This window comes from Homarus americanus, unplaced genomic scaffold (assembly GCF_018991925.1).
Source record: "Homarus americanus isolate GMGI-L3 unplaced genomic scaffold, GMGI_Hamer_2.0 scaffold3384, whole genome shotgun sequence".
In the NCBI taxonomy this organism is placed as follows: domain Eukaryota; kingdom Metazoa; phylum Arthropoda; class Malacostraca; order Decapoda; family Nephropidae; genus Homarus; species Homarus americanus.
The window spans coordinates 487,439-513,346 of NW_024741581.1; the positions used below are offsets into that span (position 1 = coordinate 487,439).

At 35.7% G+C, this 25,908-nt stretch overlaps 1 protein-coding gene across 17 annotated transcripts in view; it reads left to right on the forward strand.

The window, feature by feature from the left end:
• LOC121875936 (vinculin-like) overlaps positions 1 to 15,993 on the forward strand; it is a 133,088-nt gene extending 117,095 nt beyond the window's left edge. For 12 of the 17 annotated variants that reach the window (XM_042380703.1, XM_042380697.1, XM_042380689.1 and 9 more), the window contains 3 exons: positions 2,601 to 2,630; positions 5,388 to 5,405; positions 12,568 to 15,993. In XM_042380703.1, coding sequence (XP_042236637.1) covers positions 2,601 to 2,630; positions 5,388 to 5,405; positions 12,568 to 12,737 — 218 coding nt within the window. In that variant the 3' untranslated portion in view covers positions 12,738 to 15,993. The other 5 variants (XM_042380694.1, XM_042380698.1, XM_042380690.1 and 2 more) reach the window with 4 other exon arrangements.
• Positions 15,994 to 25,908: the final 9,915 nt, after the last annotated feature.

The following is a 25,908-nucleotide window of genomic DNA, read 5'->3' on the forward strand; positions in this document are numbered from 1 at the left end:
TGTGAATTGCCTGAGTACATAGCCCTTTTAGCTCAGTGCTACAGGATTTGTACTATACTGCTGCTCTTTCAGTGGCATCATCATTATCAGTTTTATTTGCCTTATCATAATCCTTGACATTAACAGATTTTCATCTTTAATGTTTAAGCTTTTTCTCATTCACCCAGTTCATTCTATATTTTGTATAAAGAAATTTTTCACTGCAGGTAAGCTGTATGTTTTCAGATAACTCATCGTTGTTTCTCTTCCAGTATTTGCTCTCATCGAATATCTGTGTGCTTGCGATTCATGTGATACAAATTTTAAGAAAAAATTATTAAATTGAAAATACCAGAGGGAGGCTCTAAATCACTTAAATTAATGTGTACACTTTTTAAGCACTAGTCCTGAAGCATTGAATGAATTCTGCTCATATCTCTGGAAACTCGCTGTCAAATGTTGTTTGTATAACATTTGAATAGTTTCAAATGAGACAGTAGAAAGGTAGTGCCTTTATTAGTTGCCATTTGCAATAATCTTGTTGTGTATTAATTGTTTGATAACTTTTAACTTGCATATTGTATATAGAAGAAGTCCAGTTATCTTTGTAGTTGAGAGAAAATTTCAATTACAGTATTCCTAACTCAGATTGTGGAGGAACTGTCTCCAATGTTCAGTGTTTGCAGGGTCTTCAAGTTTAACAGAAACAGTATAGAGTATTGTTTCACATTTCAATCACCTAGTTATCTTGATTCTGTAATGATTTTTTTTATATGAGTAAAATACCAAACATTAGGATATACAGTTATCATTGCATTAAATTAGCTATTTGTAACCTTTGTGGAGTTGTGTACCCTAAGACCTACCTTCAAGCCGTGTCATCCCTTAACTCCATTAATCCTTAGAAGACGAGTACATTTATGTGACCAGTCTGCCAAGGAAAGGGTATAACTAATCTAACCGCTGCCCTTTAAGATTAAATAAATTCCTCTCTCGGGATAAAAAATACAAACAAAACCTCCAATGTCTTATATTTGTGAGAGAATGTAGGAAGGTTAGGATAACATATTCCTCAAACATTTTTGATACATAAACAAACAAACACAGCAAAAACCTTGTATGTATGAGTGAATCCAATATTTTTACATTTGTGGTTATGGATGAAAACCAATAATCAGATTTCAATTGGAAGGTTGGCATTGCTTCTTTACGATAACCATTTGAATCCTTGGTGGGGTTGAATAAAGGGTACACCACATGTCACTCCCAACATTCAGTTTATTTCAACACTTGTTAGGCTTTAAAACAAATTTTGGGGTAAATAAACAGAGTTCTCACAAAATTTCTTCAAATTAAACAAATAAAATAATTTTTGGTGGATGAATTTAATTTCATCTCTTGGAACTCTGCTTGAATTACATCAGGAACATCCTACTTATGGATGGCATATGGATTCCGGATTTACACTGCTCAGAATTTTTCTTACGAAGATCAGAAATATACTGGATTAACTCTTCATCCAATATGCCTAGATGGCTTTCACTGTTCTCTTGGACATCTTCATTCATATTCTTCCACTTGAGAACCTCTTCAAGTTGTGGAAAGTTGCTGCGTTTCCACCATAATATTAATTCTACAAATGCTCAAATGGAGTCATAGTGGCTCAAGATATTCTGATCCTTGCCTTGAATTTTTCAATTGAGAGAGTTTAAAGCCTCCAAGATGTTGACAGTGTAAGCCCAGGATATCTGGAAGCCATGTGAATAAATGACAGTGAAAGGATCAAACTTCTGTATTTCAAGAAAGACTTTCACTTTATCTCACAGCTATTAATCATGAGTCAGGATATCTCCTTTTGATAGCCAGAAGGTGTTGGTGTGAAAAAGAAATGCCTTGTGGTCTTTATCATGTCACGACAGAACCCTGTGAACAATTGGATGTTCAGTGCAGCAGCCTTTACTAAGTTTACCACATTGATACTGGTACATATTCAAGGTTTCTTGGAGTGCCAAATTTGGGTGACAAATCCAGAACAGGAACCAAGACAACATATAATTAGATACACACAAAATTAGTAAGAATTTTTTGTTGAATATTGTTATAAATCTTCATGTCATTGATTTTGATAGATTTACAGCATAGATAAATTTTGATCTCTCATTCCATTGTTCTCCACATTGCAGTTGGATTCTTATGCTGTATGGAAATGATTACTTTTAATCAACTATGTACTGTTCTGTGGAACATTTTAAATGAAAAGGATAACTGGACTTCATGTATTAACATCTTTGATCTTAGTGTCAGTCAATAAATCTACTAAGCTTAACTTACAGTATAGATGAAGTTACTAAAATATATATTAGTATTGTCACTAATTTAGTTAAATATTGACATTTATTTTAGTGTTGTAAATTTATCATATTACAGTACTTTTACTTAGGTTATAAATTTAATGTAAAAGCACTACTTTTTATTGTATAATCTTAAGGTAAAGCAATCTTGTACACTTTGCAAGATATAATACCCCTTTATTATGCCCTTTAATTTCTTACTTAGGGTCTTCATTTTGTACATAAAAGCTTTTTTCTTCATTGCTGTCTCTTTCCCGTCTCATAACACAGAGTGCTTCCCTCGACGTGATTCGGAGATCGGTAAAGACGATGTGTTGATTGCCTGTTCTGTGGATGCCCCTCATTTACAATATCTATATCTATCCCAGCTCGTACTAGATTGTTGCCTCTCAACTTGCTTGGCTGCTGGCATGCTTCTTGAAGTTTCATTTTCATTAGTAAGAAGTTATAATACAATCTATACCTTTTTACAAAAAAGTTATTTATCAATTTTATAAAATTAAATATTTAATACCAATGATTATCTTCAAAATAGTTTATGAAATAATTTAATTAATAAGACTTTGTTAGGAAGCTTGCCAGTATCTAGACTATTATTCATCTTCAAAACATCGTCTTCAGTCTACCCTCTAGCTAATTGACCAATGCCCCCCTATAAAATCTTTGGTAATGACCTGTGTTTCAAAGATGTCAAGTATTTGGAGCACAGTAATAATATAAAGAATGCATACTCTTGTTACAAGTTTGTAATATTATTTTATATAGAAAAATCTAATATCTAGTGTAATACTATTGTGAAGCATGGTATTAGTAATATACAATATGTAGGAAATGAATGGTAAAAGTTTGAATAAGTAGGATAATACTGTACAACAGTGCATGAAACATGAATGAAAATGAATTCACACATGTAGGGGTATGAAGCTCAGCACAGAATCACAGCTTTATTTCACAGCATGCCTCAGGAACAAGAGTGATGAACATTTTCTTTTCATTTCACAGCTACAGTATATTCACTTCACATAGTGATGTTTCATAATATGATTTACAGTCATTGCACAGTCGTGTTTTTATGATAAAAGAAAAAATAAATTAAAGATTGCAGTCACTTTATGCAAGTTTTCCTGGGCATAGTATTTAAACATGATTTTTTTTTTTTTTTTTTTTTTGTATTTAAGGCCCACTTCACAAAAGCGTTTTTGACCCGCACAGATAATTTTCACATGCGTGAGATTTTCTCGAAGGCATTATATTCACATGGGCATGTTTTTGATGCTTCAGTTCATCCGCATTTGATGAACAAAATTCTGACAAAGAAAAGACAGCTCAGATGGTGGTTCCATCCAATAAACAGCACTAGGTTATTACAAGGTGCATTTTACTCATTATATTCAGGTCTTTGTACTCTTCTGTTTAAGTATCCCATAATATCGGTCTCTTTTGCACTTCCACTATTAGAAATTCAGTATCAAGATTGGCTGCCATAACATTGTACTATAATACAGCAATTGGTGCAGAGTTCTTCCAGGAGTGAGAGATTTCCAGGTAATGAGATGAATCTCTTAAACTCCAAAAACTCCCACATCCCTGGAATTTTTCTGGGTACTGGGTAAAGTTTCTGAGAATTTAAACTACATGCAGTATCTCGCACGGACAGACACTGTCCCACATCTTCAGAGTGTTTCCGGGTACTGGGGAAAGTTTCTGAGAGTCTACACGAGTCTAAACTAGGCATCTCATCTCAGATGGACAAACACTCTCCCATTACCGTTAAGCTGTGGGTATCTGATCTACCGGTAGCTGTGTACAAGATTATTTAAATAAAAGATCCTTAAACAAAATATTTTGACACGAAATAATGACAGGGACTCGATTCTTTTCTTTTTTAAGTAAGAAAGGTTTATACTGAAGTCTATAAAATTAGTTCTAATTAAGTTAGAAACACCATTTTTATACTAAAATAATCCTGAATAGGCATGTGAGGTGTGAATGGATCTGTGTCGCACAGCCAAGACGGTGGAATTTTCCACTCTGTACTGGGGAAAGTTTTTCCTGAGTTGAAGCTATGCATCTTGCATGGACAGGCACAACAGCGTACTTAATTGTGCAAACACCACTGTACACATACAATATATTGTAAATGACCAAAATAATGTACTATACATAATACTACTGTACTGTATATTCTGTACTCACCAGCTAATGCTGTCATCTTGGGCCAATAGTAGGCATACACTATCCACTGCTGAATGTAATATGTTACTGTAATCACATTTTACGTCTTAACGCTTGCAACGGCAATGTGCACCATGTAAACGGTCCCATTGAACTTTATTAATTTCTAAAACTTGCAAGAGGATACGTGCAGGGAAAACGTGCTTGTGTGAAGTGGCCCTGAATGTGAATAAGACAACATACAATCTAGGATAATAATTATGGCAACATATGCCAGTGTCTTCCATATAAATGGGAATGGAAAAAAGATTGATAAATAGGTAAATATTTCAGGCATTGTATAGGGTCCAATAGATTTAGTTAACAAAATGATTAATGCTTGCAGCTTCTTGGCAATCTTCTATAGTACTAACAAGCACATTTATAACAAGAAACCAAGACAGCTGCCAGTTGTTGTTGGTGTAACTACCCATCAGGCTTCTTCATTCCAGCATAACTCCTCCTGCAGTGATGAAAACACTTCACTTTAGTCTATATCTATATTGTCTCCCAACAGAATGATAGATAAGCACAGATATTTATTGTTATTATTATTATCTCAGCTGTGGTACATATCCACTACGTTTTTCTTGTATGTTCATGTACTGTGTAAATGTGAATTTTGTTATGATCAAGTCTTCCATGCATAAAATAAAATTTCAGTTTTGTCATTGATGTGAGTGTAGAATACATTTGATTTATCTTTACTTTCATCTTAGTGTGATTAATGTTGTGTCAATGTAGAGTCTAGAAAAATCTTTATTTTAATGAGGGTCATTAATAGTAAATATTTGCTCATAATTTTCTTTGTCCTCTCTCCTGCATGCGTGGTGATCCTTTCAGAGATCCTGATTGGATCCAGTAAGTATGGTTGTTAGTGGCTAGTGTGGAGTGGCCTATTGTGTGGGCATTGGTGTAGAAATTGATGTTTAATTTTGGTTGCATGACTATCTTAACTGCACCTCAGATAACCATGTATGGTTTATATATATATATATATATATATATATATATATATATATATATATATATATATATATATATATATATATATATATATATATATATATATATATATATATATATATATATATATATATATATATATATATATATATATATATATATATATATATATATATATATATATATATTGTGTATTTGAATTAACTAATTAATGATTTAAAAATTTGATATGCAGGTAACGAAGTACAATACTGTTGAACTGACAAATTGCAATAATATTTTTGGTTGGATCAACGGGGTAGTCAACAAAAATTGCAGGGTATTTTTCCAATATGTAATCATCGGTTATGAGAAGCATTGGTTAATGGGACGTCGGTTACAGGGTATATCTAAATACAGTATGTGCAGAAATGCATACATGTGTATGCTTATACAGGGTAGACATGAATATTTATATACATATACAAACAGGCTTACAGATACACTCCTACTTGCATGCATACCGTATATCTCGGCCTATAAGGCGTCGGGGTGCATAAGACGGCCCCCCCAAATTTCCATTTAAAAAGTAGTTTTTGAGCTCTATTCGCTGTATAAGACCAGTACCCCAAATGTGACACTTACCCACTGACTCAGTAGTCCTCTACCAACCATCCTTGGTTTTTTAAAATAAGGCCAATTCACTTCAAGTAATGTCATCAAATGTTACCCGCTGGTGTAGTGTAAACACTAGTGACATCACTGAAGCGTCTGCTATTTACCGGTAACTGGAACTAATGTCGGTGTCGAGTAAAATTTTTCCATTTACTTGAAATGGATTTACCGATTTATTTGTTTATTTATTTATTTATAATATACTGTAACATATTAAACACACTGCAAGTATTTTCTTTAATTTATATGCTTGCTTCACACGAGACGATCGGTGGTGGGAGTGTTACCTCGTCTCGGTGGTGGGACTGTGTTCCCACTGTTTACCTTACTTTTTTTTTAGTAAGTTCTTTTTTGTTATATTTTTTACTAAAAGTGTTATGTTATGTGGATAAAAATGTTACAATGGACTTAAAACTATAAAAAATCATCTGAGCATGCTTGAAAACATACATATCGACACCAAGATCACCCAGATTGACCAACTACACCAATTTCTATAAGAAAAATCAACTATTGAAGGTCAATATGGCGGTCAACTTGAAAAATGGTCGCCATCTTGGATTTTTAAATGGCCAATCAGGCAGACTTGACTAGTAACCATTAGAGAATTACCATGCCAAATTTGGTGCTTGTACCACCATTTTCATGATTCTCTTGAAAAATTGCATTTAGCTGCCCCACTAATGTCACCACTCCCATCTCAACATGACACTCGTATACTGAAATATTGTATTTCATACTACATATGACTTTACAAAAAGAAATGTCCACGTCTGGTTAAATAACTCTTGTTAAAGGCATTTTGTTTTCTTTATAAACACTTTATTATACAGTACAGCGAAATAATATACATGTAGATATAATACCAGTTGAATAAACGAAACTAAAAAACTGGAGATTGTAATTACAGTGAAGCCTTGACAACTCCATTATGAAGTTAGGGATTAGATGACGCCAAATTCAATCACCTTAATGCACTTTAAGAGAGAGGAGTCACCGTGCCAGGGCTTAATATTATCCTGGACCCTAGAGGTTGATGACTTATTCAGTGTCAGGGGCAGAAATACATCGATGTACACAGCACCTGATCCCAATCAACTCCAGTATAGGTGTTAATAATGTAGAGGTGACCAGGTGTGTTGCACGTTGGTAGTGTTGGATGGTGATGCAGGAAAGAGGTAGTGTGTTGAGGGTGGTGTGTGGTTATGACTCACTCCCACAACCCCCCCACACCACTCAAACATCCTCACAACTGTACCACAAAACCCCCACACTACTCTTACAGCATCCTCACAACACTACCACAACCCCCCCACACCACTGACACATCCTCACAACTGTACCACAAAACCCCCACACCACTTACACATCCTCACAACACTACCACAACCCCCACACCACTCACACATCCTCACAACACTACCACAACCCCCCACACCACATACACATCCTCACAACACTACCACAACCCCCCACACCACTCACACATCCTCACAACACTACCACAACCCCACACCACTCACAACACTACCACAATCCCCACACCACTCCACACATCCTCACAACACTACCACAACCTCACGCACTCACACATCCTCCAACACTACAACCTCCCACCACTTACACATCCTCACAACACTACCACAATTCCCCACACCACTCACACATCCTCACAACACTACCACAATCCCCACACCACCTCACTACCACAATCCCCCACACCACTCACACATCCTCACAACACTACCATCCCCCACACCACTCACACATCCTCACAACACTACCACAATCCCCCACACCACTCACACATCCTCACAACACTACCACAATCCCCCACACCACTCACACATCCTCACAACACTACCACAACCTCACGCACCACTCACACATCCTCACAACACTACCACAATCCCCCACACCACTCACACATCCTCACAACACTACCATAATAAAATTAATCATTTCTAGTGTGGTCGACTTCCTACACAAAGACAGGCTATAAATAGCCATCTTATCTCAACCTCCTTCCTTCCCCCTCCATCCCTCTGTTCTCAGAGAGGTCTTGGTAAATAACTTTTGTTTGTTTATTTTCATTGTTTGTCTAATTTATCATGTTGTATCAAAGTAATATTACTAAAAGTTTTAGGCAGCTACCAAACAGGGAGATACTACCGCCTGGGAAGATATTGGAAGCATAATGTACAGTATTGTCTAATGGTAGACCCTACTTCCATATGGCATCACGAAAATTGTGACCAAGTCTTAGGTTGCTGATTTATCTTTCTGTCTCATTTACACACAATTGCAGAGTTTCAATTGTTTCTCTTCCTTTGACAACACAACATACATACAATATAATGTTTCTCACCTTTGATCTTTTTTCCATTTATTTATTGTTGGTTATTTAAAATAATGCCAATTCACTTCAAGTATTGGCATCAAATTTTACCGGCTGGTGTACACTAGTGACTCACTTAAGCATCAATTATTTAACTGGAACTAATGTTGGTGTGAGTAAAATATTTCCATTTACTTGAAATAGATTTGCCAATTTATTTGTTTATTTATTTATTTATAATATACTGTAATACATTAAACACACTGCAAGTATTTTCTTTAATTTATATACTTGTTGGTCAACTTCACCTGGTAGGTGAAGTTGACCAGAAATTTATGGTGATCATTAAGGACCAAACTCGAATCTATGACGTGACTTCTGTTCATCATTCTCATCCTAAATTTACCACTGTCGGTAGTTTCAAGAATTAACTCAGTCATTTACTGAATATTCTTTGTAAAAAAATAAATTTTAAATTAATTATTTATAGGAGATAAGTATTATGATCAGTAAATATACAGATATGCATTACTGACCACCTCCGAACACAAGGACGGCTAAAAATAGCCACAGGCGGTCACAGTCAAGGTCACTTTCCCTTTCTTGTCACTGGCAAATGGGGGGGGGGTGATGATAGCAACTGTGTTTATTACCGGGGTATATTGTTGTTTTACGGTATGTTAGACAGGTTTATAATACATTTTTATTATTTTAATATACCGGTAATCTTCATTTTAATCCAGCTTCCCAAACGTAAGTATCAGTATAAAATAATTAGTGGTAGGACCTTGTCAGTGGTTTACCATGTTTCCATCACCACTCTTGACACGCTAAACCGCAATATTTAAGAGGTAAGAATTTTATCTCTGGTGCTTAAGACGACCCCCTAACTTTGGGCTGATTTTTTTTTGTTCAAATTCCGTCTTGTAGGCTGAGATATCTGATATTTAATCTGCACAAACATGCATACAGGTTTAAAAAAATGTACAATTGACAATAATGTGTAATTACATAATACAGTACAATACCCCCACACACAGATGCACAGACTTTTGTGCATAAAAACACACAATAAAATCCAACCACTTCAAAGTGAGGTGCATTGAACAATTTGTTAATAATATTGACAGTAAGATTTCATCAGAAAAATACAGTACTTACAAGTATGGGACCATTTATCCAACATGCTTGGGACCTGGGCATTACTGGATAAAGGGTTTTTCCAGAATTAGGAGCACCAGGTCTAGAATGTACTAAATGTACAATAAAACCTCTGTAACAGGCAGTGAAGACTCTTCAGGTCACTAGATTCACCCCTAAAAGCAGCTTTAACTGTACACTGTTACATAAAACTTAAAATTTTAGTCATATGAACATCACTAACAGAAGCATATAAATTGCACTTATGAAAACACGAAAAGAGCATAAATGATAATGATACATGGCAGGGTACAAATTATGTACCGGTCTTCACTGATGCTCACCTTTGCAATGCAGCAGCATCCCTAGCACAACAGTGCTCTGTGCTGTGGACCCTCCGACCTCCACACACTCGCCATTATTTATTTCATTTTTCACTTTCTGCATGTAGGATTGTGTGCATGTAAATGAGTAAAAAACAAAATTGCTGAAAAATTTTGTGTATCTACCCAAAATTACGAGTTGAAAAATTACCACAACATATAGCCCACAGATGGGGGAAATTATTGATAATTTCCTGCTTGGCCTGGAAATTACTTGGTGCTCATTTGTAATTTGTTCTAGAACATAACCAGTTTTTGGAGCATTCCAGATACCAGGACACTGGATAAATAGTCCCATACCCATATACTGTATTGATATTGTACTTTGATACACTGATTAAGAGCTCAGTGGAATTGCCTTTGGTTTTGTCAGGATATTTTTTTTTTTTTTTTTTTTTTGCTCGTGTGTTATAAATAATTTGAATTAAAAGTATATAAGCATTTTTATGTGGGAGATATGATTACTGGGTAATTCTTACACACAAGCCTTTACCATCAACCTGTTAAGTATGTAGCTACTTGGTATTTTATGCTAATAATTCAACACCAATCTCCAGATGTTATGCTGTCAAATATATGCTAAATATAATATATTTAGAAGAAAGGATTGTTGTATGAAAATATATTTTTTGGTTGAGTGTAAGAAACAAGTGACCTGTATGATTACCCCACCAGAATACCCCAAGGTAAAGTCCACCTTGTTCAGGCAGGCTAGGTACTATCTGAGGCAGGGACAGTTTCCTGTTAGATCATTGTACAGTAAATTGTAACTGGTAATTAAATGGCTATTCACCTACAGTAATTGACAAAGGGTTGTGAAGCATAGTCTGACCTTAATTTGGTGATCACTTTGGAAGCCAGTGAGTGAGTCAACAGGTACACAAGAACAAACCTTAGAGCCACTTGACATGTGCCCCTCAATTATAAAATTGAGTCTCAGACTTCCTTTCTCACATTTTCTTGCACATAAACAGGATTAATCTTCCAATCCTTTGGTTCCAAGTGGTAATAGTTATTCAACAAATTATCTCGAAGATTACATCATGAATAAGAAAACTAACCACAGCCATTCCAACTTGAAAGTATGTACCTCAAAAGTAAAGAGAACTATCTTGGAAAATATATGTGTAGAGAACATTTTGCTGAAAGTCTAATAGAATGTAGGCAAAACAGTTCTAGAATAAAGACAACACGTTCGCAGCATGTTACCAGACAGGAAAATGTGTGGTTTGGTTTATGAATCCCAAGTTTATGCCTGGAGTATACAAGACAAGCAAACGAGTTCAAGGTTTGTCCTAGTATACCAGTTAACTTAACAGTTTTCAAATCACCCACCAGTTTAAGGTCAGAGTTTGCTTCATAACTCTGGCTCACCTGGTTGAGAAGCTGTTGTTAGTACATTATTCCTGCTTCCAAAGATTCATGGGCTCGTAGACAAAGCAAACTGACTGGTGTTCTGATGTCTTAACATTCACTAGATGATGACTTGTAGGCCTTGAATTTTTTTTTTTGTTAATTGACCAGGTTTATAAAAAAAATGCTGATTTATTAAAACAAAGCTGCCATTGATGGTGATCTTGCAGAAATTTTGGGTGTTATCACTGGCTAACCATACATGTGAGACAGTCTTGGCCATTCTCCCATTTAGCAGTTTTTAAACTCATTTAAAAATGAGACAAAATTTTTATCCATGTTGCACTGTGTTACATATTTGTATTAAAGTGCTCTTTGTTTGTATATTTTAATAGATGTTGCAATATTGAGATTTAAAATTATGTAAATGTAGTTAGATGTCATAATTTTTAGGATATCAAAGTACAATCACTAATATGTCTCACTCAAAAATAGACAAGAGTTACTTGACTACTATGATTCTAATGGCTGTTTATTGAAAAGTTAAGCTTATGAAAACATTAATTTTCACACAGTTGGTAATAGTCAAATTGCAACATAAACTTGCCCAGATTTTGCATGTTCATTTTCAGCTATGGGTTGCAATATTTACTGATTTTGCCCATCTATTAGCCAGTTCATGTACTAAGTTAAATCAGATACCATCGCCCCCCCTTAACCAAAGAAAAATAAAAAATCACAAACATTACAGTATTCATCAATTCAAAATTTGAATAATTAAATCATATAGAAGCAGTTTTTAGGAGAAATGTGAAGTTTATATAAATTAGGAAGCTTTAAGTATACAGTACTTCAGTTACAAAATTAATTTTTTTTATATTCATACAGTAAATTACGTTAAATAATTTTTTTAAATTTATTGTTATGATGGTGGATAGGGGAGTAAACGTTGCAAAAGGAAATTTTATAAGACAGTAGGAAACCATTTGAAAAGTAAACTTGTAAAAAAATGTATAATTTGTTTGAAAATTTCATATATTTGCACATTTCTTTTTAATAATTTTGTTCGGGACTGGTTTTTGGAAACTTTAACTATGCATTGTACTGTAAAGACAGGCATGAAGGTCCAGGTTCAGTTCTACAATTTTTTTTGCCAATAAAATTTTGTTAACATTATTGATTCTCCTAGGCTCAGAAGAAGATCAGGAGGCTACAGAGATGCTGGTAGGTAATGCCCAGAATCTGATGCAGTCGGTGAAGGAGACTGTGCGTGCTGCTGAGGCTGCATCTATCAAGATTCGCACAGATGCTGGCATTAGGCTGCGATGGGTCCGTAAACAACCATGGTATCAGTATTAAGATGTTATTTGATGCCCGTGTACTAGAGGATGCACGAAGAAGCTTAGAATATACACTGACTTCATAATACTTGTCTGGAGGTAATTTTATTTTATGACAATTATTTTACACATTTAGTCATGAAAAAAATTTGGATCTGAACAAATTTGAGTGTAATCAAGATGATTTTGTAAGTGAATTAGAAAAATCTCTTCCAGTTATTTTAAAATTTCCATTACATATATGCAAAGGATAATAAGTGCTGGAAAATTGCAATAATTCATTTTTTGTACCAGTCAGCTATGAAAATATACTGGTTCTATCAACACCTGATAAGTACTGTATACTGTAATATATATAGAAGTGCGGTACAGTGAATATTATTGATTATATTTTATTGGAATGTGTTACTTAAGGCATGTCCATCAGGTGTTTGCCTTGATAATGTTATATCATTGTGTGATTTTTTTCCTTTTTTTTTAATTGGCATTACAGGTACAGACAGCATGTACTAAAATATCAACAGTAACATTGATGCAATTTGCATACATGGGTGTCCCTTAAAATTCTATTCAGAAATACAAAGCTTGGACTAAGATCACAATTACTGTACTGTATAATGTACTTATGTAAGCATAAATGATGCAACCTTGAGCATGTGTTGTGTTAAAACTTAAATAAGAAATACATTTTGTTCTCTCTCTCTCTTGTACTGTACTGTATATAATACACGTTAATGCATGCAGTAAAACCCTGATAATCCAGACTAATAAGGGGGAAATTCGGTCCTTTTAAACGAATCTCCGGATAAAGTGATTTCCGCAGGGGATTTATTTAATCCGGAAAAAGTCGGGATTAACCGAGAATAGTCAGGATAGCTGTCTCGTGCACACGAACACCAACCCCAGCCGCTTTGTTTACAAGCCCTTGTGTGTGCATCACTTAACTCTTGTGGATTATTTGTGACATTGTGGACTAATTACCATGGCTTCTAAAGGCAAGACAACTTCAAAAGGAAGTCAGAAGAGGGCCAGAAAAGAGTTAAGCATGAAGGACAAACTAGCAGTTCTGGAAGATCATGAGAAATTTACATCTGCAAAAGTTTTGATGGAGAAATATGATGTGAAAAAAAGAATTTTTAAAAACAATTTTACAGACTTTTTGTGAATGAGGAACACTTCAAGAAAACATAATTATTGCAGTACTAATGATTAATGAATGACAGCATGTATATTAGAGGCATGAGCATTGTTATCATCCATTTATAAGGATACCCATTTATGCATACAGTACAGTTATATGATATTCTCAGGTGTGATGATTAGTGAAGTGGATGCCGTTTTGGGGCTTAAAAAAATTATAATATAAACTCATTTCCTCCATAATGTAATACTGATTTCTAGTAACTTAGTTGCTCAGCTGTAACATATATACAGTACACACTGCCTTAATATTGTGTAATGAACATATCTGTAAATATTTCGAAAGGTGGATTTACAGATTGGAAATTAATGCAAAAGTTAGTTCCAATGATCTCTCTAAAATGCTGGAATGGTAGAAGAAAAAGTTGCCACTAAGATGTTGCAAATATTAAAATTGTAATTGATTATGCTTCTACGAGAGTTCTGGCATTGCTTTCTTTTATTTTATGTCAGACTTTAGGCCTCAACAAGTGATTGGAATAACAGTGTATGCTAAAAGCCAGATTTCCTTGAGGCAATGTTCACCTCTCCAGCTTACATTAAACTGAATATGGCTTGTCATATATTTGCACCTCAATGATACAGTCACAAGAGTAAGTCACTCATGAGAGTTGTATCGGGTAACTGTCCAGTATTTGCTTTATATTGTGCCAAAACAGTTGTCTTCCTTTATGCAGGAGAACTGTATCCAAGCTCACAGTCATCAAAGATAATAACCCTTATGTTTGTAACCGTGACTCAAAGTCTGCAAATATTTTATTTTAATAGTTGATAGAGGAATTATGCAAATAATCCTAGAATTATTGCTAGGTACGGCATCCTTGTCCCACCCAGTTGTGCCGATACTGTCATGTGTCTGCCACAAAATAAGCCCAGGGATAGACTTGCTTGTTGCAAGATGTGGTATAAGCAAGTTAATGTGTCACCTGATACATTCAGGGGAAACACTGCCATATCTCTACCATTTGTTGTATGATACAATTTTACTGAATATTAGGACTAAATTGGATGAATAATTGTATAGTATACGGTATATATAATCCAGTAGTATCTAATTTCTAAAAAAAAAAAAAAAATCTCAAACTTTTGCCTTGGGCTTATTGTAATATTAGTACAGACTGCTTTTCTGGAGTAGTAGACATGCAATATTAGATTAGGCATGTCCCTGCCATACACTGTGTAATGAACTGTTACTGCAGATTATGTCAGTCTTGTAACTCTATCTTGTGCAAAACTAACTGATTACTGTAGCTTAAGAAGTAACTAATGTCTATTTATTTGGTGCTTAAACTGTATTCTATCATAAGACAGATCTATATAACAGATTGAACACAAAGTACAGTTTGAAATGATTATGCTCATTGACTTAGGTTAAGGTGGAACTAATAAGGGTATGTGTTTTAAGAGCTTGTTGATACATTAGTTTTTGTTGTGTTTGTAATCATTTGAGTGCCTTTATGCTGTAATTAAAATAATTTACCATGACACACAAATGGTCAGATTTTTATAAGACTTTATACAATCCAGTATGAATTTACAAGTTTACAAAATTGCAGAACTGATAATAAAATGGTCAGTTATTAATGTTCCTATTTTAATTCTGATACTTCCATCTGCTATTCTTATATCCTTATTATTACAATGCCCTAGTGATTTAAGAAGCACTTACAATCACATGGATGCCTTACAATGTTGAAGTACTCATTACCACTGGGATTGGAAGACCTGCTGAATGTATGAGTAGTAAAAACAGAAAGAAATTTTAGTTTTATTGATATGTTGGATGTACTATACAAGGATTTTGCACTCCCAGTGACGCAGTGCTTCTCTCGTCCGCATTTGTGGTTGCACAGGTGAGAAGATCTTAGCATGAATATTGATTATTGAGGATTCTAGTGAGTTTCATTGTTTATATGAGTCTCACTACTGGTTCAGAAATCAATTTATTTATGCTTTGTTCTTTTCAGATTTCTAAGTCCACTTAGATATTGTTTTGGTTGCATTTTAAACCTTTCACCTGCAGAATCTTAATATTTTATCAAAGAAAAGTATAATAATTAAATGTTACTAGTGTATACAGTCTTTTATTTTACAATTAAACCATATGAAGTTTTTTATGCAAGTAATGTGCATCCTCACTAATGAGTTGAATAATTGCAAGTTATCCTGATCTTGCAGTCTTATGAACTTCTTAGAAATCCAGAGGAGTGTAAGCTCCATTCCCTGGACCAGTTAGTGAGCTCCATTCCTAGAACATAGGTATTGTGTCGGAAAAAGTGGAGTTTGGGGGTCAGCCGGTCTCTATTTCATTTAATCCCATATGTTATGTTGTTCACTTTACGCGGGCCTCCGTGGGTTCAATTGACCGCGTAAAGTGAGGGTTCACTGTATATATATATATATACATATATATATACACAGTCATGCGCCGGTTAAAGTCCTAGATACGTTCTTGGAAACGTGACGTTAACCGAAATGGACATTGTCCGATCATCACATAAACTTTGTATTTATACTTACGTATATGTGGATTACTATATACATACAGTATTACTAAAGCGGTTTCCTTATAGCGTTTATCATATACGGTGCCTCGCCAGAGCTGACTTTCACTTAACACGGATTTTTTCCATATACGCGGTGAGTGTCCTCCAGACGCTATTTTTAGATTTGCCCCACCCTGCCTGACTGCCTGTTTTAGCTCATAAAATTCATACAAATTACCCGGCCAGAATATAATTTACATTGCTGGAATTCTTATAATTTGGTGATCATTTTGAATATAAACATCATATTTTTGCATTAGACATACAAATTTTAGATAAAAAAATTTTCAAATTAACTATGTTATCTTTTGTGCAAAATATATGACATTTATATTCAAAATATTCCTGGTCTTACAAGGAATCCAGCAATGTCAATTATATTATCCTAACTTTAGTTTGAGGTATTATTTATTAAAATTTAGTGGTTATCCCACACATCTCCTTGGGACGGTTGGTGGGGGGTGGGGGGGATGGAGGGACCGACCGACCATCTGTTACCCAGTGAAGAATTATTTTTTTTTTTATTAACTGAAGATATTTGTTTTAGCTCATAAAATTCATACAAATTATCCGGTCTGAATATAATTTACATTGCTGGAATTCTTATAATTTGATGATCATTTTGAATATAAACATCATATTTTTGCATTAGACATACAAATTTTAGATAAAAAATTTTCTCAAATTAACTATGTTATCTTTTGTGCAAAATATATGACATTTGTATTCAAAATATTCCTGGTCTTACAAGGAATCCAGCAATGTCAATTATATTATCCTAACTTTAATCTGAGGTATTATTTAATACTAAATGTTAAAAACCCTGGAAGGGAGGATTGGTGGGGGGTGGGGGGGAGGGTTGGGACTGACCGCGCCGTTGGAAGAGGGGGGAGGCAAGGTGGGGTACTTTGATTGACAGATAGTGTTGTGAAGATTATTTTTTTTTTTATTAACTGAAGATATTTGTTTTAGCTCATAAAATTCTTACAAATTACCCGGTCAGAATATAATTTACATTGCTGGAATTCTTATAATTTGGTGATCATTTTGAATATAAACATCATATATTTTTCATTAAACATACAAATTTTAGATAAAAATTTTTCTCTAGGTAACTATGTATCTTTTGTGCAAAATATATGACATTTATATTCAAAATATTCCTGGTCTTACAAGGAATCCAGCAATGTCAATTGTATTATCCTAACTTTAGTTTGAGGTATTATTTATTAAAATTTAGTGGTTTTCCCCCAAAAATTTCTCTGAGAGGGAAGAGCCAGCGAGTGTAGTGTGAGAGGGGGAGGGAGTCGAGTCCATTATTTGAATGGACATTAACTTGGCGACTGTATTTCTCTTAAGTATTAATTGTGTGCATGTACCATCATAAAATTAAGATGTTATTTTTACTACAACATAGTTATGTGTCTTCAAAAAGTGGAGTTTGGGGGTCGGGCCGGTTTCTATTGGAATTAATCCCATATGTTCTGTTGTTCATAACGATTTCATAGCCTGGACCCTCTGGGTTCAAACAGCGTTAAGTGGGAATCCTTTACTCTTAAATCACTACTGTAATGTGATACAGGTGATTAATTTTTATCTCTTGTGCAAAATACATGATGTTTATATTAAAATTATTCACTGTTTTACAAGGATTCCATCAACGCTGGGCAGTTGGGGGAGAGGGAGGGAGGGAGGGAGGGAGGGAGGGAGCGAGCGAGGGGGCGTGGGGGGAGGGGAATGGTTTGACAGTTGGCACCGGCCCAGGTCTAAGGCGTGTATATTTATCAGCTCTTAAGTGACTAAGCTTCTCTCATAAAAAGCCAGTGAAATGACCTGGGTGAATGTAATTTACATTGCTGGGATTCTTTAAAGATACTGATTAATTTGAATATAAACATGCTATAATTTGCACTAGACATACCGGTAACAATTTTAGTATCGGAAACAAAATAGTACATGTACACTCCAGCTTTACTTTTACTTTTATTCTCTTCGCCACTGATCGGCTTGTTAGCCGCTTGGGCGATCGGTCACGTCTCTTTTCATTTATATTCTTCACCAAAAGATCGGCTCGCTAGCCGCCCGGGCGATCGGTCACGTCTCTGTCACGCACTGTTGGCAAATACTGGGCATGCACCGGCTCCTGAATGTACCTGAACCCGCTCCAGTGTTGGTCAAGTCTTCTCTTGAAAGAGCTCACACTCGGTGCCGTCACAACACTCTCTGGTAGATTGTTCCAAGAGTTTACAACCCTCACTCCGAAAAAGTTTGCCCTCACGGTTTTCTGGACTTGCGGCTTCTTCAATCTTGAGCTGTGACCCCTTGTGGGGCGAGCGTCCGCCAGCTCCAAGTAAGGACACTCAACTGAGTAGTGCCCCCTAAGATGCTTATAAACCTCAACTAGGTCCCCCCTTGCCCGTCTGTAGTATAAGCTAGGCAAGTTCAGGCGCTCCAATCTCTCAGGGTAGCTGAGGTGCCGAAGTGTAGGCACCAGTTTGGTGGCCCTCCTTTGAACATTTTCAACCAACTGACAGTCCCTAGCATATCTCGGGGACCAGATGGGGTGACAGTACTCCAGATGGGGAAGCACTTCACTCCTGAAGATCGTCACGAGGGACGGACCGTCTAGATATCTGAACGACCTTCTTATAAGACCCAATAATTTATTTGCCTGATTTACCTTCTTCTCACAATGGCCCGAGAACTTCAGCTCATTGTCAACATACACACCTAGGTCCTCACACTTTGCACTAAGGTCATTTATTTCTTTTGCGTTTCTTTTAGTATGGTGTATGCATGTAAATGGATGAAAATAAATGAAGAAATTTATGTAAATCTACCCAAAAATACAGTTGAAAAACTTTATATTATAAAATGTACACTAATGTACTACAATTTTTATCTCTTGAGCAAAATATATGACATTTATATTCAAATTAATCTCTGTCTTGCAAGGCTTTCAGCAATGCAAATTATATTCTCCTGTAGTCTGAGATATTATATGAAAAACTTAAGGCCTAAAACCCCCCAAGCGAGCGTGGGGGGAGGGAGGTGAGGTGATATGATTTGACAGTTGGCACTGAAGGCCTGCATGTTTATTTATTATTACTTAAGAGTGACTAAGCTCTTCTCAAAATTTGCCACCCAAATGACCTGGGTGAATATAACTTACATTGCTGGGATTCTTGTAAGATATTGATTTATTTGAATACAGGTACTTGTATAAACAATCTATATTTGCATTAGACATAACAATTTTAGTACTGTAATCATTTAGTACATGTACAGTACAGGTTTGCACTTAGGTCCATTGTTAACTGAGGGACCACTGTATTGCAGTGTACTTGTACGTACAATATTGACTAAATTCACTAGATAACGTACACAACTAATGGTTGGTAAAACTTGTCAAGTACGTGAGTGTCAAGTCTGTCAGTATGAGTGGCACATGTGAGTGCTTGTGTCCCCCATCATAGGAGTCCGTTTTCTCTCTCTTCAGGACTCCTGAGTCCTCCGTTTTCTCTCTTAATCTTAAGAGTGCACCAAAGACTTCCTTATTCCTTAGTAATGACACAGAATTTGAAATTGCAACCCCAATTGCAATTGGGGTTGCAATTGTTGGGGCAACTAGATATGGCCAGTATGGGAAGGATCATCATGTCTCCGTCAGGGGGTCGTGGAGTGGTGGTCCAGCAGGCGTCACGGAAGTGTTTTTTTTTTTTGGGGGGGGGGGCCACGGACATATATGCGATCGGACGTTGTTTGTTTGGATGTTAACCGGCGCATGACTTGAAGATGGGAAGTACACTAAAGCGCTTGGGAACTTCATGTTTTCTTCTTTCCTTGTGGAAGGAAGGAAGGAAGGAAGGAAGAAAACACGAAGTTCCCAAGCGCTTTCATGTAATTCACATCTTCAGGGGTGAGTACAGACTAAAGAGAAGTACAAAACAAGGTGTGTATATATACAGAGGAGGGTGAGACCAGGTCCACAATGGTCAGGTATTAGGTCATGACCCTACTAATCTTTAAATAGCACGGCAACGGTCGGTAGTCAGGTCAGAGTGTAAGTTGACCCAACCTTTTCACCTGGTTACAAATCTTCTTAATTACAAAATTGTCCAGTTTGTACATACCATTACTCAAATTCATGTTGACTGCTTCGGTATGTTTAATGAGACTAGATTCTATATTGTTCCTACTGTCAATTGAATTACAAGGTAATATTGAGGAGGCATTATCCCAGTCAGTGCAATGCTTATTATCCCTCAAATGAACAAACAGAGGATTGGATTCCTGGCCTGTCCTAACACTATATTTATGTTGTTTAAGTCTAGTTACAAGATCTTTACCTGTCTGGCCTAAGTAAAACATATTACATTCCTTGCAAGGAACCTTATAAATGCAGCCACTTGTATTGTTGGGGGAGTTCTTGATTAATATTTGTTTAACAGTGCATGAGTTTTTAAATGCCACATTGACGTTCCAGGTTTTTAGTTGTAAAGGAATTTGAGAGAAATTTTTGTGAAATTGTAATACTAATAGATTCTTATGGTCATGGGTGGGCTTGGGATCGGTTCTATAGAAAGATTTCTTAGTAATGTTTAGGCATTTGTCTATGAAAGATCTAGGGTACTTAAGTTTCAAGCCAATATTATAGATATATTTATATTCCTCATCAATGAATTCCGGGCTGCAAATTCTCAAAGCACGTAAAAACATTGATGAAAATACTGACTGTTTGACTCTATTATGGTGGGCAGAATAATAATGAATGTATGAACACACATTAGTAGGTTTCCTATAAATACTGAAATTAAAAGTACCCTAGATCTTTCATAGACAAATGCCTTAACATTACTTAGAAATCTTTCTATAGAACCGATCCCAAGCCCACCCATGACCATAAGAATCTCTTAGTATTACCATTTCACAAAAATTTCTCTCAAATTCCTTTACAACTAAAAACCTGGAACGTCAATGTGACATTTAAAAACTCATGCACTAATCTCAGTCTAGAGGTTACAACATCTTGTAATCTAGTGATCTTCTTACTTGCTCCATATACATATTCCACTTGATACATCTCATTATGGTAAACTATGGATCGACTTGTGCCTGTTTGCACTTGTCTACTTGCGTCAAATTCATCAATAAGTTCCTTCCTAATTACAGTTTTAAGGGTTCTTTTCGACAGACCCAAATTGTATTCAACAGTGTCTGTGTTAGACGCGAGTTTGGCAAGGGCATCAATTCCGTCATGTTCTTTGAGGCCTATGTGAGAGGGGATCCACAATAGTTTGGTCTTGACACCCCAGTCAACAAGGTACGCATATTTGTGTCTGGCTTCAGAGACAAGCGTGTGACAACTTGAGTTGAGGGTGTCAAGGGCAAGTCGTGAGGATAGAGTCATTAATGATGAGACTGTCAGTGACAGTGATTTCAATGAATTTAATAGCTGTGAGTATGGCAACTAATTCAGTTTGTAGAGTGGATGCCCAGTTGAGTCACAACAATAGCACTGACAGCCCTCCCACAGACAGTGTTAAAGAGATCTATCAGTGTAGATGGTCTGTGTGATATCAGTCTGAAGGGTGTGTATGTGTTCAAGAGCTCTTACTTTGGCAGTGTGTTGGAGATAAATATTTTGTATAATTAATTTTTTAGGCGGATATGTTAGTATTGTGAAATCGAAGGGAAGTGCTGTTGTGTCTTAACTTTGTACAGATGGTCTAGTCCAAACATCTTCATATGTGTAGCTGTAGTTTGGATCCATTTAGATTCACCAGTCCCATGGTTCATACATTCTAGCACTTTTAAGGAAAGAATGTTATCAGGATCACCACGCAGAAGCCTCAGGGCTATCATGATGTTGACTTCAATTATTCTATCTTTGACACTGGGTACACCTAGTTCTTTCCTCATATTAAGTACTTTAGTGCTCATGGGACATTCTAGGATAATTCTGAGTGCTTTATTTTGCATTTTTTCAAGCTTGTCAACGCCTTTCCCGTCACGAAGGACCAGGGCTGGCGTGTGGTAATCTATCAGAGATCTTATACTGTATATCCTAGGTACATTGTTTTAACAATTCTAATATTAGCACCATATTGTGGGCTGTACCCCGCTACACTTCTAAGAGGTTTCAGTCTGTCAGTACATTGGCGGGTTAGCTGTTGTATGGCAGGTAAGGTACAAGGAACGGAGACATCAAGATATTTAAAAGAAGAAACATAGTCAATAGTGTTGTTACCTATCTTGAACTTTGTGGGGCTGCATTTGTGGTTATCAGCATGTTTGTTGAACACCTTAGTTTTCTCAGTGGAGATAATAAGACCGAGGTTCTCACAGGCTGCATGTACATGGTTCAGGGTAGTTTGCATTTCACGATGAGTTTTTGTATGTATAGTATGAATACCATCAACATAGCTAGTTGTGATATTGCTGGGGTTGTCTGGTATTAAATTTAATAATGCATTCAAAAGAACATTGAACAAAGTAGGGCTCTTGAGGGGTACCAAGTTGCATATCTTTAACTTCACTTTTGTAACCCTGAAACAGTGCAGCAGCCCTTCTGTTGGTTAGGTAACCACTTATCCAGTGTAACAGCCCACCTCCTATATCCATTTTGGCTAGTTCGTACAATATCGGGGGTTTGCCAAAAATGACAAAAATTCATGTCCGGACCTTACGAAAAATGCTTTTTTGGCCGGTTCGCCAAAATTGCCGGAACGACAGGTCCGGACCTTACGAAAATTTCGTTTTTTGCGTGTTTGCCAAAAATGACAAAAATTCATGTCAGGACCTTACGAAAAATGTTTTTTTGGCCGGTTCGGCAAAAGTGCCGGAACGACAGGTCCGGACCTGACGAAAATTTCATTTTTTGCCGGTTCGCCAAAAATGACAAAATTCATGTCCGGACCTTACGAAAAATGCTTTTTTGGCCGGTTCGCCAAAAGTGCCGGAACGACAGGTCCGGACCTTACGAAAATTTCATTTTTTGCGGAGTCGACAAAAATGACAAAAATTCATGTTCGGACCTTACGAAAAATGCTTTTATGGCCTGTTCGCCAAAAGTGCCGGAACGACAGGTCCGGACCTTACGAAAATTTCATTATAAAAAATGGGAAATATCTACTTTCCGGGAAAGTTGGTTATCTACTTTCCCGGAAAATAGATAGATTTTCTACTTTTCGGAAAAGTAGATTATCGACTTTTCGGGGAAGTAGATTTTCGAATTTTCGGGGAAATATTACCTAATTTTGCGAAGTAGATTAACATAGAAAACGTGAAATTTGTATCATAAAAATGGGAAATATCTACTTTCCGGGAAAGTTGGTTATCTACTTTCCCGAAAAGTAGATAGATTTTCTACTTTTCGGGTTAAGTAAATTATCGACTTTTCGGGGAAGTAGATTTTCGAATTTTGGGGGAAATATTACCTAATTTTGCGAAGTAGATTATCATAGAAAACGGGAAATTTGTATCATAAAAAACGGGAAATATCTACTTTCCGGGAAAGTTGGTTATCTACTTTCCTGAAAAGTAGACAGATTTTCTATTTTTCGGGAAAGTAGATTATCGACTTTTCGGGAAGTAGATTTTCGAATTTTGGGGGAAATATTACCTAATTTTGCGAAGTAGATTATCATAGAAAACGGGAAATTTGTATCATAAAAAATGGGAAATATCTACTTTCCGGGAAAGTTGGTTATCTACTTTCCCGAAAAGTAGACAGATTTTCTACTTCTCAGGAAAGTAGATTATCGACTTTTCGGGGAAGTAGATTTTCGAATTTTGGGGGAAATATTACCTAATTTTGCGAAGTAGATTATCATAGAAAACGGGAAATTTGCATCATAAAAAACGGGAAATATCTACTTTCCGGGAAAGTTGGTTATCTACTTTCCTGAAAAGTAGACAGATTTTCTACTTTGTGGGAAAGTAGATTATCGACTTTTCGGGAAGTAGATTTTCGAATTTTGGGGGAAATATTACCTAATTTTGCGAAGTAGATTATCATAGAAAACGGGAAATTTGTATCATAAAAAATGGGAAATATCTACCTTTCCTTGAAAGTTGGTTACCTACTTTCCCGAAAAGTAGATAGATTTTCAGTAGATTATCGCAACAGGAAATTTGTATCAAAAAATGGAAATATCTACTCGAATTGGTTATCTACTTTCCCGTAGATAGGAAAGTAGATTATCGGGAGTAGATTTTCGAATTTTGGAAATAATACCTAATTTTGCGAAGTAGATTATCATAAAACGGGAAATTTGTATCATAAATAATGGGAAATATCTGCTTTCCGGGAAAGTTGGTTATCTACTTTTCCCGAAAAGTAGATAGATTCTACTTTTCGGGAAAATAAATTCTATTAAGCTTTTCGAAGTATAGATTTTGGAGAATTTTGGAATATTTACCTAATTTTGCAGAAGTAGATTATGTAAACAGGAAATTTGTATCATAAAAAATGGGAAATATCTACTTTCCGGAAAGTTGGTTATCTACTTTACCGAAAGTAGAAAATCTATCTACTTTCGGGAAAGTAAATTATCGACTTTTCGAAGTAGATTTTCAGGCTTGAAATATTACCTAATTTTGCGAAATGAATTATCATGAAAACGGAAATTTGTATCATAAAAATGGGAAATATCTACTTTCGGGAAAGTTGGTTATCTACTTTCCCGAAAGTGAATAGATTTTCCACTTCTCGAGAAAGTAGATTATCGACTTTTCGGGAAAGAGTAGATTTTTCGGTACGGAAATATTACCTAATTTTTGCGAAGTAGATGATCATAAAACGGGAAATTTGTATCATAAAAAATGGGAAATATCTACTTTCAGGAAAGTTGGTTATCTACTTTCCCCAAAGTAGATAGATGTTCTACTTTTTCGGGAAAGTAGATTATCGACTTTTCGGGGAAGTAGATTTTCGAATTTTGGAAATACCTAATTTTGCAGAAGTAGATTATCATAGAAACCAGGAAATTTGTATCATAAATAGTGGAAATATCTACTTTCAGGAAAGAGTTGGTTATCTACTTTTTCGAAAAGTAGATAGATTTTTCTACTTTCTCGGGAAAGTAGATTATCGACTTTGAAGGAAATAGATTTTCGAGATTTGAAATATTACTAATTTTTGCGAGTAGATTATCATAGAAACGGGAAATTTGTATCATAAAAAATCAGGAAATATCTACTTTCAGGAAAGTTGATTATCTACTTTCGAAAATTAGATATAGATTTTCTACTTTCGGGAAAGTAGATTATCGACTTTTCAGGGAGGAGTAGATTTTCGAATTTTGGGAAATATTACTATAATTTTGCGAGAAGTAGATTATCATAGAAGCAGGAAATTTGTATCATAAATAATGGGAAATATCTACTTTCAGGAAAGTTGGTTATCTACTTTCGAAAGTAGATAGATTACTTTCGGGAAAG